Source organism: Taudactylus pleione, unplaced genomic scaffold (assembly GCF_031769625.1).
Source record: "Taudactylus pleione unplaced genomic scaffold, aTauple2 ptg002543l, whole genome shotgun sequence".
In the NCBI taxonomy this organism is placed as follows: domain Eukaryota; kingdom Metazoa; phylum Chordata; class Amphibia; order Anura; family Myobatrachidae; genus Taudactylus; species Taudactylus pleione.
The window spans coordinates 27553-46654 of record NW_028286924.1 but is presented as its reverse complement, the minus strand read 5'-3'; the positions used below and the strand labels follow the sequence as shown (position 1 = coordinate 46654).

The following is a 19102-nucleotide window of genomic DNA, read 5'->3' as shown; positions in this document are numbered from 1 at the left end:
AACAAAGCGTTAGGCTTTTTCCGTTACCTGGCTCCAGGTAGCTGTACTGAGCCAATGACTTCATTTCCAAGTGGTCCAAGTCAAAAGTGTCAGCTTCCCTTCCTGAAAGCTGCCGAACCACCTGCTTGTTGACCATGCACAAACAGCCAAGCTGGATCACTGCACGCAGCAGCAGGGGAACCTGAAGAAGACCAGGACACATGTTGGGCTTCCTTAGTTACCCCGCCCCATGAAAGTCAAAAGGAACATTGTATGTACATAAATAATAATAATTAGCTGGCAATAGAATTCTGAACTGCACAAGAAGTATAAGTCAGACAGTACCTGGGTCTCATACACACCCTCGATGTCCGGAGCAGACAGATCTGCATTGATCTCATTAATGTGCTCCTGGTACATGTCTTCTGGCACACAATACTCATATAAATTGTACACTGGATTCGAGCGAGGTAGAATTCTATTCACCTGCAGAATGAGAATAATAAATACTTTTATTACTTAAAATTCAACAACTTAATACAGGAGGACTTAAAATATGCATTTCACCTACTCAGTGGGGGCAGCTATTTTGTGTCTGAGCCGATGTTATGTCATGTCACTGGAAGCTTGTGAATATCACTGAGGCACAAAGGTCTCATGTCTCAGCGATGTTGTTAGTTTAGTTTGCAAGCCCACGGCAGGAGCAAGGCAGAGACGGATAAGGAAGGACAGCATACATATAGAACCATACACACTGTGGAAAGTACAGCCGGACCGGTCACCAATGAATCACGACCCAGTAGCCAAGTTCTTCATAGGGGGCACCCTGTGCCCCCTATGGAGTTGAAGGAAAAAACTTATCTGGTAAGAACAGAAGACTTCTTCTTCCTCCACTAAGGGGCACAGGGGTAACACTGGGACATCCCAAAGCTGTCCCCTATGGACAAGGACTATCTTGAGCTACAATGAGCACAGAATGCCCAAAGGTGGTGTCCGAGGGTGCAAAAGTATCAAAATCATAAAACCTGATGAAGGTAAGAGCAAACTGCCCACGATGTACTCACTGACCTGATATAACAGACTCTCATTTTGCAAGGAGCAGGTTTTCCTAATACAATGTAAGTGACCCAAAAAGCAATCTTTTCTTTGGGCACAAGCAACACCTTTGTAGGTATCAGAGGAACAGAAAATCACACGATTTTCAAAATGTCCTTGTGACATAGATCTTCATGACATCCAGGGAAACACTCACCACACCACTTACCCTCCTTATCAAGTACCCTTAACATCCTGGTCTTGGCCACCTTCTCAATTTCCACCCCTTCCCTTGGCAAGCTGATAAATTCCTTTGACCTCCAACACCACCTCTATTCCAATGACTCCCAAATTACCTCTCTTCCCCTGATATCTCAACCTCTCTCCCGTCGCCATCTATTCCCTGATGACCTATCCCTTCCAAAAAAAATGTTATATTTTAACCCCAGGCCCCCCCCCCCTCATCAGCCCACCACCCAATCCAGTTTTCAACTTCACAAAATCTCCAGATCTCCAGGAGATGTTATCTTCATCCATGTACAGTCCATCATAAACCCTGCTGTCTGCCTCATTTTCCCCTCTCATCACTCTAATGGTGCATACTCACGGTGCAACTTAAAACAATATAAACGATATAGTTATATCATTTATATTCTTTTTTTCAACCCCTCTAACAACCAAAAGATGGTCGATGCGCGGGCACGGATGGTCGATATCGACCATTGCCCGTGCATGCAGGCCAACCTGGTCGATATCGACCAGGTTAGACTGTTTGTTCTAGGGACCCACGATCGTTAAGTTGTTAGGGGGTTGGTGCCTAACAACTGATCGACCAATGTGTACGGGCCATACCTCTGCACTAAACAGGCTCAGTTTCCATCCAGAGTCAAATTCAAACTTCTCACACATCTACAAAGCAGTCAACCACACCTCTCCTCCCTACACCTGCAGCTTAATTTACTCACCTTCTCCCTCCACTCTGCCAATGACTGCTGCCTCACCTCTTCAATGATCCACACTTTCCATGCTAACATTCAGGATTTCTCCTGGGATACTCCCAGCCGCTGGAATGCCCTCCCACACTCCATTAGACTGTCACACACCTTTCCAGACTTCAAATATACTTGTGAAGGAGGCAGTGGCGTAAGTTCATCCCAGACGCCCAGAGGCAAGTTATAATTTGGTGCCCCCCCCCATCACAGCCGCTGACACTGTAATGTATCAATTCGCATGCAGACAGGTTATAGATAGACGAAGGCAGCAGCTGATGTTCTGACATCGAGCTCTTCACTAGTGTATGGTGGCTTCTCAGGTGCCTGGAAGGGGTGCCATGTATTGGGCAGCCGTGGCACTACACTCTGGGTTACAGCCCTAAGTGGGGTGAATATGTTGTGGACAAGGTGCCCCTTCAGAGCTGGAGCCCGGCGGCAGGTGCCTCCATAGTCTCCCATAGTTCTGCCCCTGGAAGGAGGCCATTTGTGAGCATCCCCCATTGGGAAGGGTGTGGCATCAGAGGTTAACTCCTGAACTGGAATGACCCCATTTTGCTCCGAATCTCGAGCAGCCAAGCGCTGCCAGAGTTTGTTTTAGAGGCTATTAGCCGCCATAGTAGCAATAGCAATGTTTAAAAAAAAAAACAACACACTCACACACACAAAGGGGATATGGAAGAGTTAACAATTGTATTGCTACAGTACCGAAGGAGTCGCCAAATCCCCAGGGTCCAAAAGGATGATAAAGAAATGAAGCAAAAAGTGGAAACATTTGTAGAACTGGCACAATAGTGAACAGAAGCTCAAATACTGAAAGCTTCAAATAATTTGCTAGACAAGAATGGGAAAACCAATCTTCTATATGGGTTAGAAAAGAGCGCCAATTATATTGGGTTTAGTTATGAAATGGAAAAATATGCAAACACAAGTCACACCTTTCTATATACTGCACCCTCCTCTGTTTTGGGCACTCGTTGATTGACAAAGAAAATGCGATTAATATTGAGCTTAATACAATGCAAGTCACTGCCAATCACAGCCCACAAGCGAAAGACACCTGGCTGGTTGCTCTCTCCAATCTGTAGAAAGACACACAACAGTTAGTAAATCCTATAGGGCTTGTTGCAGATAAAAAAGAGAAAATAGAAAAAAAAAAAAAGAAATAAAAAAATAAGATCACACAACCTGCACAGTCTGCCAGGGCATGTCAAGAATGCTTCGAGCTGTTCGACGCAGAAAACTGCCTAATCCAGCTGCTTGAGTTTCACGGACTACACCTCCTACTCCAGGGGCTGCATCGCCATCTTCTAATCGGCGTCTCTTTTGTCGCTCTTTGCGCTGACGTGCCTGAAGCTCCCACTTTTTTTTGTGATAACGCAACCAGAGAAGTCGCTCTTCCTATAGCAGATAAATGCCGGTATTATTGTATTTACATTAATGCCTTTACTCTGAATCCATTGGGGGACACTGGCAATTCTTACACTTAATTAAACACCTGCACAAATATTGAAATACCTCTTCTTTTGTATCCCCACCAGCTGGGAATTAAATTAAGCTCTGACCAAGCCCCAAAAAACAGAACAGTGACAATGTCAAGCAAAGGAAGAAGCAACCTTTACGAAAACATTAAGATCTAAACTCATCTTACTTTGGGACTTCCCAATGTTGTGCTTACCGATGGGCACACTCAGAAGTTGTGATGTGCATCACCTTGTATCCAAAACGAGCTCCTTTGGAAACAAAAACATTGAACCTGTAAAGCTTAGTATACATATGTATGGAAGATTAGGTGGATGCCCAACACAGCTGCTCAGCTGAGGCTCCATGTCACGATGCCCAGGAGGTGCTCAGTTGTAGAATGAGCCTTCACATTGTCCTGAACTGGATCTCCTGCCCCAATGTGCGCCTGTTAAAATACCAATACCGCTCTCAGTTGCAGCACACTTATTGGGAGCACAAAGGTCCTGAAAACAAGAGTGAAGTGTGGTAGACCCCTGTTCTGATGGCTGGCATCCCTCGTCACAATGGTCTAGTCCCATATAAAGCAAAGAGGCATTCTTAGTGAACCTAACCAATATTTCCTGCCTGCCAGACAGACATATCTTCCCCTACATGGGAAAATCCCTATTGTAATTACTACTTCCAGATAAGTACAAGAGCTTATTCTTGATTTCATCTACTTAATATGTGCTGATTATTACAGAAATATGTTTTCCTTTTTCCTAATGTTCTTGGAGTTATTCATAAGATTAAAAGATACAATACAGGAGTATATATATTTTACATTTAATGTATAAAAGGTATCAATAAATACCACCTGTAAATCTGTATCACCACAAATATTGCAAAGGCTAAGACGAAAAAAGATTGTTACTTTAAATAGTATAATAAATCAGTAATTAACCTAAAATATACCACTATATACTTCGTAGGAATGGTAAATGTGCACTTTGCAGTGATACTACTGAAGTAATTCTGACTTGAAACAAATGTATCCCATTCAATCTTAGTCGGTCGATAGTAAGGATACATCATTGGCAAGTATTTGTGTGTGATTTTGATACACTGATTTTTGTATACATGTCCTCAAACACTATTGCTGCAGTCTTTGTGTAACCAGGTCCCAAGTGACTGCTTGCGCAGAATGTGCATCTTATTCGCAATGTGATGGAACAAAGCAGCTTACAAGACTACAGCGATTAGCTTGATATGCGACACTTGTCAAGTCAGTCTCCTGCCGCTGCACCTCCAGTGTACGGCCCTGTGCTCATCATACTGCACCTAATGCCGTCAGCAGCATGGGTTCCCTCAATCACAGCAGCAGTGACTACTGGAGGTAAACCCTCCATAGGAAGTAGGGACATCACACAGATAACAGAAAAAGCGTGGATGCAGCTGAACCACAGCGGTGGTTACAGGTCATCAAAACAAACTCTTGAAGGTTGGGAATAAAGAAGGGGAGGAGTTTGTCTTTGGGAAGATTTAAGAGTCTATGTACTAAGCCTTGGAGAAAGATAAAGTACCAACCAAGCAGCTCCTAATTGGTTGATACTTCAGTTCTGTCCACTTTCTCTCTCTCTCTCTCCAATGCTTAGTACATAGGACTCTTAGAATAAAGTGCTAAACTTCCCAGCTGGTGCTCTATATCCTTATGGTCGAAGTTCTGCATAGGATGGAAGAGAAATTAGGACAATGTATAACCAACACAAAGCAGAATGATGCAGAGAATGATTATAGCCACACAAAAAAAAAAGATATCTGATAAAAAATGTCCTCACTTTTGTGGTACCTAGAGGAGGTGGTGGACCTAGAACCTCCCTCCAAGACTGTGTAAGTGCCACATCCTGTGAGTCACCCTGGCTCTCTTCAGCAGTTTGGACACGTTTCCTCTTGGTACTTATAGGGATAGCAGGCTGCAGACGTTTTCCCACTCCAAAATCCTCAATATCTGCAGTCTGTGAGGGGTCCGCATGCTGCAGCTGAGCAGTTACCTAAATAGATAATAGGGAAGCAGTGAAGATGCTGGTGCAGTTTAGGATGCACTACATAATATGAAAGAGAAAGATCTGTGCAGGTATATGACCAATTAAGGCCAAGCAACATACATGATTGATAATCTTTATCTCAATCTCTATATATAAGAAACTATCCTGATTGATAGGGAATTAAATGTATGTGGTGACTTCTACTGCACGTTGCTTGGCAAATCTATGTTCCCACTGAACATAAACTTAGCGCTCTGAGAAGTGAAAGGAGGAATATGCAATACTAAAAAAAAAACGTAAGCAAGGACTGAGTATTGAAAGCATTGTAGGAAACCGAAGTAAGAAAGTTCAGCTGATCTGAATGGAAGGGTCACTACTTTGTATAACCTGTTGGTCACTAGGTTTACACTACTTGATATTTTAGGCAAGTACAAGCTGCCCATTATTATGTACGATAATCCACTTTGTGTTCTTTCAAACTTTTAGAGCGCTGATGCTATACACCAGTTTGCTTTTGATAGGATATGCTTTCCCAGAAATATTGTTAGCTGTAAGGTATACACAATTGCAAATGCCAAGGTTACGTATATACATTTTGTTTCCAAGATAAAAAAAAGAAATAAAAACAAAAATTACAAAGTGGATTCCAGCCAGTTGGGAGAGTTAATGTAATTGACAGTAGAACGTCATTCAAGAGGACACTGTTTCCCAGAACAATAATCACTACTAGAGACCGCAGTACCCCATGGTAGCAAGGAGTCTGTTCTAATGAATACACCAATATGGCCTTACATGGGAGTCGCAATTATCATGGAGCATAATTTGATAAAATATACTCATTATTTCAAACACCACATTTGAATACTTCTTAGTTTTAGCATTGTCGACAATTTAAGAGTACCACTGCTCGTAGTTTATTAATTATACCTGGAACATGTTTAGACAAACCTATCTACACATGTCTAGAAAGTATCTAGGAATGTTCATTACTAGACAAACTCCTCAAATTTTTACTTACACTTTACTGTCCAGTAAAGAAAAAACAAAAACAAACATATGGACAGAAGGTATAGTACAGAAGAGAACATTTCCTCCTTGCTTACTTGCATTTAACAACATTTTCTATAGCTAAAATACGGCTTCCCCTGCTGAAGCATTATGAAAACGGTGTCATCTGCTGGTCAAATCACAGGTTGCAAGGAGTTACTATTAGTGGAGCAATTGACTGGCGTACCCAGAAAAAACAATACAAATCAAGTATTTAGAACTATATGGTGCTTCAGCAGGGTGAGCATTAATTTATCTTGATACAAAAAGACATTATTCTGAAATTGTTTAGCAGTAATACAATTTTGAAAATGAATTAATGGTGGTCAAAAGTTCTTAAAATTTTAAGTTAGGAAACACTTCACAACAAAGAAATAATGAATGGGGTTCCCAATCTTCATCCACAGAGCCTATGCTCACCTGTTTTTTGCCCTCACTAGTGAACAACTCATTAATTCTTTTCTGCTTGTAGACATCATTCTTCTCCAGCAACTTCTTATGCAGCCAATCGGGGTGTCGGACACGGGGGACAGGATTCTTCACCTATACCATAAAGAAAAAATAAACAAATCACGATAATGGCATTTCTAGCAATATTTCCATATATACTGCATCTCCCCTTCTATCAATGTAAGGATCATTCATCCTAGAAGGATATTCTTTCATCAAGATTCGTACAATTGTTTTGTGCATACAACTAACAAACTGCCAACTTCTTTATACATCAATAGATACTGCAATATATAGATGTTGTTTAAGTAAATGCTACAAGATTAAATAATTCAAGATTTGATCAGTGATGCTCAATTTTGGATTGGTGTTCCAGGAGACTATCACAAACCATGTTAAAACAAGAGATATGGTAAGAACTTACCTTTGTTATCTCTGTTTCTACGAAGTCCATAGGGTCCACAGAGTTGACCTTGAGGTATAGGTTGGGAACCAAATCCAAGCACCACGCAGTTAAAGCTTTCAGCTCCCAGGATGTACTGGGTCCACTCTCCCTATAACCCCGCCCCCAAGCCAGAGGCACCTCAGTTTGTAAGTAGCCAAAAGGAGGAAAGAAAGAGAGAAGACTGGAACACTCAAGAACCATACTCACAGAGAAGGAGATGGGAAACCGGTGACCAGTAACAGCCATATGAAGCTAGGTGCGTCAGAGTGGGCGCCCTTTGGACCCTATGGACTTCGTAGAAACAGAGATAACAAAGGTAAGTTCTTACCATATCTCTTGTTTTCTACTTCAGAGTCCATAGGGGGTCCACAAGGTTGACCTTGGGATGTCCCAAAGCAGTCCTTATAAGGGTGGGGACGCTCCTATGCTGAGAGGAGAATCCGTCGCCCAAAGGAAGCATTCTGAGAGGCAAATGAAACCAATGCACAGAACCTTAAAAAAGGTGTGGACAGTAGACCACGTGGCCACCTAGCAAGACAGAACAGCCGAGGCGCCACAGCGAGCCGCCCACAGCCCGAGTAGAATAATTATCAACCAAAACAGAAAGGCCTAGCCTACGTGTAGGCCCCTAAGAAAGTCATACGAAGTCATCTAGCCAATGTCATTTTGTTGGCCGGCCTTCATTTGCTGTGAAATCCAAAGACCACAACTAAGGAGTCCGATTTCCTGAAGGAACTTGAACGGATCACATAAATCCGGAGAGGCTGGACCCCAGTCAGTGAGGCCAAACCAGCCGAGAGGACTGGTGACTGAAATGTCAGTACCATAAGTTCCGGAATTAGATGGAACTTAAAAACTACTTTAGGAAGAGACACAGGGCGAGTGCAACTCACAACCCTGACACAGTGGACTAACGAGAGAGGAGCGCACGCGCACACACACACACACACACACACACACACACACACACACACACACACACACACACTAAGCAATAGACCAAGTAATGGCCATCACAGCTAGTGGTTCAACTGAATGTCCCAGTAGGGCACGAAGAACCACTACTAAATCCCAAGGAGCCCCTAGGGGGGAGAAAGGGTGGCATAATCCAGAAAAACACCCTGAAGGATGAACCGGATACCAGAGAGTGGAGCAATTCCACATCTGAACCACACTGACAGCGTAGAGATCCGTACTGTCAGGAAGGCCAGGCGGAGGGTGAGACCCAAGCCAGCAGGAAGGAATGCCAGAATTTCTGGAAATCCTAAACACCGGAGGATCGAATCGACAGGTATGATACCATAAGAATTATGTATGCCACAGTCTGTGGTAGATCCCAGCAAAGCTGGTTTATGTGCTCTAAACAGCTCAATGATGACAGAGCCAGGGAAGCCTTAGGACCCACAGTAGAAACGCAGCCAAAGATGAATGATCCAGGTTTAGGGCAAAGCAAGGACCCTGAGACAACAGGTACGGATAGTGAAGTAGCAGGAACAGAGTATTGATGGGGAGACTCCGAAAATCTAAGTACCAGTGATGGCTGAGGCAATAAGGAGCCACCAGCAAGACAGCACCTCCGTCTCGATTGAAAAAACTTCCGAAGACCTTGAGGAAGAAGGGAGACCGGAGGAAACAGGTACACAAAGTGGAAGGACCACTTCACTGACAATGTGTCACCGAAGGTTGCTTCAGTACCTCAAGAGCTGGACTCCAACACCGGCAGTGTGTGATAGAGTCAGAAGGCCATGAGGACCCCCTCTGGGAGGAGGGCCCCCCTCACTAGGAGTTGAAACCTCTCTTGGAGAAGAGACCTGTCCCCGGGATGCATGTCGTGACGGCTGAGGAAGCCCACTTCCCAATGGAGAGCTCCCAGAATGAACACTGCAGAGATGGCCAGGAGGAGACTCTCGGACTATGTCAGAATGTGTGACACTCCCGTTATTGCTATCCAACGACCAGTGTCTCCCAGATGTAAGCCACTGTTGTGACACTGTCGGACTGAACTGTTTCATGTTCACCATGAAGCCTGTGTTAGGCCAGAGTGAGAGTCCAAGACAGCCTAAAGTCCCAACAAGTTAATTGGCAGGGCGGAAGCGACAGACGTCCAACAGCCCCGAAACTAGTGCAGACCGGTCACAGCACCTCAGAGACTGGCGTCCGTAGAAAGGATTACCCTAGATGAGATGGCTATAACCACCCAGATAGAGACAGACCTCTCCGGAGAGAACATCTCTAAACAGTGATCCGATGGAGAAAACCGTTCCAACTGGAGAGGATCACAGTCTTTGCAAAGGCCTGGAATGGAACTGAGCATATACCACCCTTCTGAAGGTAGGCACCCTGGATTCCAGAACCCACATGACAGAGTGTATAGACACTTGTCAATTGTGGAGACATCTGCGCACTCGTAGTTAAAGAGTGGAGATCTTGTCTGAAGTTAGAAAAGATTCTCAGATTCTGAGAATCCAGCAGGACTAGTGAATGGAAGCAATGGATAACTAGAAATGCCTTCAAAGAATCCTGGTGATCCTGTAAAGAACAGGAGGTCGCCCGTGAACAGGTGGACTGTCATAAAAGCCATAAATCTGGTAAACCCCGGTGGGTCTGTGGACAGTCCAAAGGGCAGAACCTGAAAACTGGAAGAGTTGCTGTGGCACAGCAAACCTGAGCTATCGCTGATGAGAGGGCTCTATAGGTACGTGTCCTGAATAACCAGCGATACCATAAAATCCCCAGGATCCATAGCTTGGATGATGGAGCGTAGGGGTTCCCTCCTGAACCTAGGCACCTTTAGGAATTGGTTCAGGGATTTCAGATAGAGGATAGGCCAATAAGGAACCTTCGGCCTCTGCTCCAGAAAGAAAGGTAGAATAACCAGTCCCTCGCTGAGATAGCGGGGCTGGCAAAAATTACCCCTGCTTATACACCAGCACTGGGCGAACTGAGAAGGTCGGAATCTCACTCTGGGAACCCCCAGATGAAGACCTGTCCTGTCAGTCTGAAGGATCCAACTTCAGTTTTAGAAGCAGGGCGTCTGGATGACCAGGTCTACTCAGTACCGGGTATGGCGGCCCTCGTGGAGACCGACAGCTTAGGAAAAGACTGGCCTTTAGGCGGTCCCTGAGGACAAAAAGACTCAACAGATGTAGTCCGAGGCCTCGTAGTGGGAGTAGCTGTAGGCGGAAATTTGCCGAGTGAAACTGCCAACGTTGCTACAATCTTGTCAAGGTCAGGACCAAACGAGATCTCCCCAAAATAGTCCATTTTAAGGCCTATCCTGGAGACTACCTCTGCCGTCCATGAGCGCAGCCATAGGGTATGGTGGCGGATACAGTCGCAGACGAAACCCTGAAGAGTAGGAGACCGGCACCCAATGTTGTTGCTCCAACATATGAAACTGCATTTTTAAATTTGAGCACCCAGAAATTTATTTTTTAAAGGGAAAAAGCTCTACAAATGCAGAGGCCCAGCACTCAATAGCATTAGCCACCCCTGTGATAGCCATGGTTGGATGGGCAACAGCCCCTGAAAACATGTATATTGATTTAAGGCAAAGTCACCACCTACGGTTCCGTAGAATCCGTCCGGGCAAGGATGGGAGGCGTAGTAGCGCTCTTAATCAGACAAATAACATGAGGATCCACCCCAGGAGGTGATTCCTGTTACTTGCAATGACCCTCAGGGAATGAGAAACAAGAGGCCCCACGCTCTTGCGATACCTCTTATCTGGCAATTGCCCGACCTCCGCCATGTGATCCACTCGCTGGTCAGAGAGGGGGAAAACAGCCGAAGACACTTTAATTGCTTAAACTAAGGGCGTTTTGATTTTAGGTGCAGGTTCAACATCCTCTATAACCAGGATGGACATTACCACCAGCACCAAGCAGGGATAAAAAATACTTGATTTAGGCACCCCCTCGTGTGAAGGAGTCCAACACCTCATCCAGTGCACCCTTGGCTGACGATCTGTGTTAGACAGCAGTGCAAACTGGGCAGTAACCACCGGGCGTTTATTACGCCATTTTGTGCACCGTAGAAATGACATCCACCCAGGGTGGCTGTAGTGGTAGTCCCTGCCAGGGAAATGACAGACTGTTAGCAAAAAATATGGTAGTTGCTCAATCAGCTTAATATACTACAGGTGCTTGTAAAGGGCTGGGTTTACATTGAACACAGAAAAAAGAAAATTGCCCTCCAGCACACTGCAGATAAATCAAAAATACTTGAATCCTACATGATAATAGAAATTCAGAGGTATTAATTTTAGGGACGCTGGTATAGAGGAGCCTTGACGATGGCCCAGCGCTTATTCATATATTTGCAAATGTATGTAAACCAATACCTCTGAATTTCTATTATCATGTAGGATTCAAGTATTTTTGATTTATCTGCAGTGTGCTGGAGGGCAATTTTCTTTTTTCTGTGTTCAATGTAAACCCCGCCCTTTACAAGCACCTGTAGTATATTAAGCTGATTGAGCAACTACCATATTTTTTGCTTGCAGTTTGGAGGCATGAAAGGAGTCAGCATTAGGAGGAGGTGCTGATCCTTATAGTGCCATGTGGAGGTTTTTTGGGGTACCTCCAAGGTAAGTTAGCTCTCAGCTCATACATGTACTGCTATCATGCAGTACATCAATTTGTTATTATATGACCCAGAGTGGGTGCTACTATTATGTAGCAATAATTATTTTGGGGTGAGCGTTTGTGAGTGGGGCCCCCGGGATTGTTCTGGCTGGACCTTGCTCATGGCATCAACACTTAATTCACATGGAATATTTTTTCACTTTCTATGCGTTTGTGTATTATTTATGTCATTTTACTTCTTTTACATCTCATTAACACTTATTGATTTAGCTTTACACACCTATCCTTTAACACTTCACTATCACCTTTTTTCCCCTTTTCGTGTGATGCCCTGGGGGTGGTCCTTGGCTGGAATTTTTTGGGATGCCTTGCTTCTCGGACGTGAACCCCTTAATTTTAGAGTCGCTGGTATAGAGGAGCCTTGACGATGGCCCAGCGCTTATTCATATATTTGCAAATGTATGTAAACCAATACCTCTGAATTTCTATTATCATGTAGGATTCAAGTATTTTTGATTTATCTGCAGTGTGCTGGAGGGCAATTTTCTTTTTTCTGTGTTAAATGACAGACTGTTACCTGAGGGAATTTTAAAAACCCCGGTAGGGAGCGGTAGTCTGTGTCACAGGGGCAATTGCAAGAACTGTGAGATACCCCGAGGGGGAAGGGTAGCATGTTGAAGCAACCCAAAGTGGGTTGCAACTAAGGGGGCCGCCAGGCGATCTGCAAGGGAGATCAGTGTCCAGAGAAACAAACTGCCCCAGGGGGATTCTGTAAGGAGCCGGCACCTCATACATAACCCTTTCCGAGTCGAATCCTCCGCACCTGCAGCACATGACAGGCAGGATAGCAAGAATGGGTGCAGTATCGTGCTCTATTCCCTAGTCAGACATATCTGACTAACACGCCATCGTGGAAAATCAAGCAGCGCTATACTGGTACTGACTAACGCTAAGATTAGCTGCAGTTACCCATTATCAGCGTATGCAACACACAGTTCCATCTAAAATATGGCAACGTGCAGCACGCAACAGTATGTGACAAAACCTCACAAATATTGACAAGTAAATATATGTGAGGTCTCCGAACCACCCTAGGTACACCTGTATCTGGGTAGATTGTAAAGAAAAGGGATAGATATACACTGACAGGTGAGAGAAAAAGCAGACAGTCAGCACTAGCAATTACATACAATGCAGAAATATATTTATATATATATATATATTTATTATTACATGAACATGCCATAATATATTGTAAATGTCGCTAGATTCAGTGTCTGGGAAGGCTATAGCGCTGTGTACACTGACCTGGTGGTGAGGTACGCAGGGGGACTGGACCAACTGCAGACCTCAGTGTGGCCTGCGGAGTAAGCATCTCAGCGACGCCAGACTATAGACACTGAAAGGCGCACTGAGCTGAGGGGAGGAGCCGCTACAACAGGGAAGGCTTCCTCCCCTGGCCAGCTATTAAACCCTGGGACGTCGGCTCCCTGCGCTGATCGTTAAGTCCCTGGTGGTCTAGTGGACACGCGGGGTATGGGGGGGGGGGGGGAACGCCGCCACTGCCAGCGCCTCCGGTCTGTCCCCCAGAAACTGGAGGCATCGGACTCCATTTTAAATGCTCCCCGTCGATCCGGCCGCAGTCCTGGGCGCCCGCAGAGTCCGGCTAGTACAGACTCTGGGGTCCCGCTGAGATCCAGAGATTTGTACTGGCGTCTCAGCGCCGGCAGGGTGACGGAGCGGCAGCTTGGACGTCCTATGGACAGTCCGACGCTGCTGCTCTGAAGAGTCCAAAAGTAATAAAAAAAACTGAACTCATAAAAATAAAGCTTAGGGGCTGCTAATCAGCCCCCCCTGCGATAACGGTGACCCGACTCCGGCTGGGCACCAACTTAAACTGAGGTGCCTCTGGCTTGGGGTGGGGTTATAGGGAAAGTGGACCCAGTGCATCCTGGGAGCTGAAAGCTTTTAACTGCGTGGTGCCCGGATTTGGTTCCCAAACTATACCCCAAGGTCAACCCTGTGGACCCCCTATGGACCCTGAAGTAGAAATATAGTTTTCAAATAGCCCATTTAGGCGTATGTGATAGAGACCAACAATGTATATACTGGACTAGTCACAGAAGCTAGGCTCTTGTTACACAGGAGACTACACAACCTACCTAAGGTCGTACCCATAACCGTAAATTGCCAAAAATATTATACACTGCCTGGCTCTCCCAGAAAAAAACAATACATCTCATATCCCTTTCCCAAATGTCTGGAAAACAGGATTTTGGTTACCTTATAAAACTATTTCTCTAAGGCCATGGAGGACATTGGAGATACAATGGGTACAGCTGGTGCTAGAAGTGTCTGGGCACTAAGGGGGAATTTCTATTTGGCACGAGTTGGGTCCTGTGAGCGGTCCTTGGAGCAAACGTGCACTGCGAATTTCAGTTGCAATTTAAATGCAAACTCGTATTGATTTTCCAGAGGAAATTCAGGTTTTGTTCGCACCCCCTGAGCAGGTGAAAGGGTAGGGAAAATCTTTATCTTCAGGTAAAACTGTCGGTATACAGTGCAGAACCTCTGGCACACCACTCACAATGAATAATCATGCACCTGGATGTCAGTTTTCAGGTGAATTTCTCAAAAAAGCTCAATAATGGGTTAAGTGATGTGGGACAGGTATATACAGAGGTGTAAATGATGTGGGACAGGTATATACAGAGGTGTAAACGATGTGGGACAGGTATATACAGAGGTGTAAACGATGTGGGACAGGTATATACAGAGGTGTAAATGATGTGGGACAGGTATATGCGGAGGTGTAAATGATGTGGGACGGGTATATGCGGAGGTGATGAAAAAGGATTTCTGAACTGGCAGATGGAAACTGGAAGAGTTTGTTCTGACTTTTTACAAACTTGCATAAAAATACAGCAAAAAACACTGTACAGGCATTGTTCTGTACCCAGAATGCTAGAAAGACTTTCATTTGATGAAAAACACTTGACTGTCATTTGTCAACTGTTGAAATTTGCAAAAAAGGCATTTGACACTATTTAGGAGCCTTCAGTACTTTCTTTATGGTGACTAAGCCTCCTATATGATATATGAATCTCAGTTGCCATTTTTTTTTTGACCAGGGGAGGGGGGGGGGGGGGGGGGGTTCTGGGGGGTTGTCAGGACAATTTGACCTCTTTCTCATGGTCTTCTCTCAGTTCTTAATGTACAAAATTTACGCAACCTCACAGTGAGTAGTGCAAATTTACATTTTCAATTGGATTGCGAGTATCTCAGGTACGCATATTTGCACAAAGTGTAAGTGTTTCATGAAAAACTTGCATTCTTAAACTAGCACCTAGTTGAATTCCACCCTACAACATAATTTTCAGACAGTTCAGACTCCTCCGCCCCCTGTCCAGGACAGACAGTATGTACTAGGCAAAAGCCCAAAGGACAGAGAGGAGAAAAAAAAGATGAAAACAAACCTAGGCAAACATACATGCTTACACAAGAGGGTCAATGAACCTGGAGTTCCACAACCCAAAACAACCCTTAAGCAAACCGGAGCGAACAGTAGGGCATCCAGTGTCCTCCATGGTTTCAGAGAAATGGATTCATCAGATACAGATGTGTCCACATATATCTTATGTCCTTGCACATCCCATTTGTCCCTCTTTGATGTGGTGGCACAGCGGAAAATAACGGCAGTCCAGAAGGGACATAATTTTGTAATCCCCGACCTTGGTGGGATCAAGAGGCAGAGGAAACTCCCTGAAAGTCAGCGTGTAGCCCCTTTTTACAATGCATTGAACCCAAAAGTCTAATTACTTCTTCCACAAATCCCAAAAAAGAATACTGCCTCCCAGCCTGACTTTCGGAACTCTTGTCAGAGGGTTTGGTAACAGATTTGCGACCTGTCTACCTTTGACTTTACCACCTCTCGGAGGAGGATCCATGGCCACAAGAGGTTTTCAATAAAATGACTGAAAAGAGGGAATTTTGGACTTTGGATCCATGGAAGGCAAGAACGTAAACTTAGAGGCTGCCGTGGAAGCAATTATTTTGTCCATTTGAGAACCATAAAGTACCTCACCATTCAAAGGGAGAGATTCAAGGTCCTTCTTGGAGTCTGTGTCTGTCTGCCAAGTGTGGAGCCACAGCACCTGCGTGGCTGCCTCCACCCAACATTCGGCAGTGGCTCTATATGGTAAGGTGTGCAGAAACAACTATAACATGGCTCTTAGCGAGGTAAACGTGAGGAGATCTGGCACTCTCCGCAAGCAAGGAGCCTTGGCAGGCTGCCTGTAAGGAAGTGTGCCAAGAGGAGGGGAAGAGGAGAAAGTGAAGAGGCCTCCACCCCCATGGCGAACTCCAGGTACATACGCTGTTGCTAAAACAGCGTTCCGTTATGTGTATCCCTGGTGATCTAGTGAATAACTGGAAAATTGGGCCTCCCCATCATGATGGCTTCAATACCAAGGAGGGAACATGTTGCTGTATCGCTGACTTCATGCACTAGAAAGCCTCTCACCTGTATCCTTCTGCTCCGGTTGCGGAGACCTGCCTGGTCCGGAGTCAGTGAAGGGTGACGGACATGAGCACTGCAAAGCAGCAGCTCTGCAGCCAGCACCAGAAGGAAAATAATAAAAGATAAAGGCAAAATAATGAAACTAAAATAAGAAAGAAAAAGAAAATCCAGCTGCAGGAGCAGCTGATCAATGTATCCAGCACATTTGGGCACTTAGACAAAACTGATTGCCCTGGGCAGGGTATAGGGGAGTAGGAGCCTGAGCTGTCTGAAAGTGCCCAGACTCCTCCAGTACCAGCTATACCCATTGCATCTCCAGTGACCCCCATTGCTAAAAGAGAAATCCACATGACTATTGGATTTCAACACACAAATGGAAAAGTACAATTATTAAAAGAAAGTCTTTACCAGTCTATGTAAATTGATAATGTGTGTTTTAAGGCCATATCAAATACATTTTGCAGGAAATCCCCCAAAAACTGTAGTTTTCGGAGGATACCTGCAAAATTTGAGTATCTCCAGGATTTAAAAAAAAAAGTGACTGCTGCAGTCCCTCCTTTTTCGTTTGTAAAAGCATTCCTCATAGGGGGTTCTAGAAATAGGCCCCAATAGTACATGAAAATTCTAGATGGCGTTTGCATAATGTAGCCCATAGGCTTCAATGGCTAAGTTTTTTGGGATAGGGATCCGCACTCAGAATAGAAGTAGCATGGTTGGGATCTGAACCCAGCAATAAAGTGATCTCATTAGCATTTACTTTACTCTTTACACAATCACAGGGAATGGCTAATGATTAATCCATCTGTACTTAATTTCTTATTGCCACAATATCAGCAAATAAGACATATTTATCAGCACCAACTGAACCTTATTCTTGAAGCAGTAGCCTGCTGGACAGTTCTTATAGTTTAGTGATCACGTATGTCTAACTTATCTGTTCAGATGGGAGTTGGGTGAACTAGTGTTTATGTAAATGGTATAAACAGGGCTGTAGAGCAGAAGATTAAAGATTTCTCCTTACTCTCGCAATTACAACTAACAGCAATTTAAATTTACAGTAGCTTAAGATGTCTGTTTAAAGGTTTGTTTACACCAGATACATTTAAAAAGGTCTTTATGTTTCACATAATTCAGAAAAAAAAGTGGAAAATTCTAACAAATTTCCGAAAAACCATTGAAAAAAATATTGCCCTGGTTTACCAGTTTACCAAGTTGTTAGCTAAAGTATCAAAGACAAGAATTACTAAAACAAATCTATACAGTGTACATATATATCATACCTGCTGTAACGCTGCTGGAATTGTAATGATCTTCTGAATGGCGCTGCCCAGTCGCTCAATGTAATAATCCCAGTCTAGAATCTTAAAGAAAAACAACATGAAAGCTAGCCAAAGAAGAGGTTAAAGAAAAAAAACCCATAGAGAATAAATACCAACCGAGCGGATATCTAAATCTTGCAGGGATGGGTTTTTCAGCCACTTGCGCAGGTAATGTCTCTTTACTCCCACCTCTGCCTGAAAGATTGCCAAGGGAATGGCTCTGGAATGCAAGGTACAGAAAACAGAACATCATCTTCCAAATCAACTTACATGAACACTGGCAGATGCACACGTAGATGCCAGACACCCCTTAATTAAATATACAGAGGCACATAACTGACCTCAGGAGGTGTACCTATGATCCAGCTGTGTACGGCCCCTTGCTTTGGTGGCACTGCTTTTTAAGAAGGGACATCCACTTCCTAAGCACTGCATGCCTCATATTACCAAAAAGGTGGCAGCACGCAGCCATTTAGATTAAACAGAGCAAATCCCATCCCCACATCTGCTCAGGTATGTGACATATGTCTGAGTTAGCTCCACCTCACTTATTTGCATGTCTCGTGTCTTTCGCACCTTTCTCGCCTTTATCTCAATTTCTTTAATGTTGCATATGTACCCCTTTTCCTCTTAGTATGGTTTGCTTCTGTTATTTATTTTGCTTGTGTGAAAAAATTCAATAACATTTAAAAAATGTGATAAAATCTTCCAATGAACAAAAAACCTGTCTTATTCAAAACAATTTTTTTCAAATTCTACTAATCCTAATACAGAGCAGGTATTGTGGCGCACATTGTAAACCCACCCTGTAGAAATCCTGCGTTTTTGCCCTGCGGTGGACCATAGTTTATCATAAACATTAGACCACTAAGCTGTCACGGCATTTAAACATTCTAATTTTCATTAAACAAATGGGTAAGGGATGGGGGTATCTAAAACCACCGCTATGAACCCGGGCTCTCCACTACAGAAATACATTCAGTGTCTCAAATACCCATAGTTTCATTTACAGGGAAAAATAAAGATTAAACTTTGTATTTCTTTGTATATTCCACTAAACATTTCAGGTAATGGCAAAAAGACAGGTTTTTCCTTTTTTAGTACTTATGTTGTTACAACCTTTTATTGGAAACCTTTGGAGGATACTGACAAATGTGGCTGCAGCACCTCCTTCAGGACACTGGCGTTTTAACTAAAACTTTTCTAGCTTCTCCATCTCGCCATTCCTCATAATGCAGCAGCTCA

General features: G+C 44.1%; 1 protein-coding gene across 1 annotated transcript in view; it reads right to left on the bottom strand.

Annotated features, from left to right (window-relative positions):
* LOC148431266 (DNA polymerase epsilon catalytic subunit A-like) overlaps positions 1–19102 on the bottom strand; it is an 87375-nt gene that overhangs the window by 40727 nt on the left and 27546 nt on the right. Inside the window, exons 10-17 of the mRNA XM_088466138.1 lie at positions 17975–18077; positions 17819–17899; positions 6959–7081; positions 5285–5497; positions 3192–3404; positions 2942–3085; positions 325–465; positions 28–181 (exon numbers count right to left, since the gene is read on the bottom strand). Of these exons, the coding sequence (XP_088322264.1) occupies positions 28–181; positions 325–465; positions 2942–3085; positions 3192–3404; positions 5285–5497; positions 6959–7081; positions 17819–17899; positions 17975–18077 (1172 nt within the window). The remainder of the gene's footprint in view (positions 1–27; positions 182–324; positions 466–2941; positions 3086–3191; positions 3405–5284; positions 5498–6958; positions 7082–17818; positions 17900–17974; positions 18078–19102) is intronic.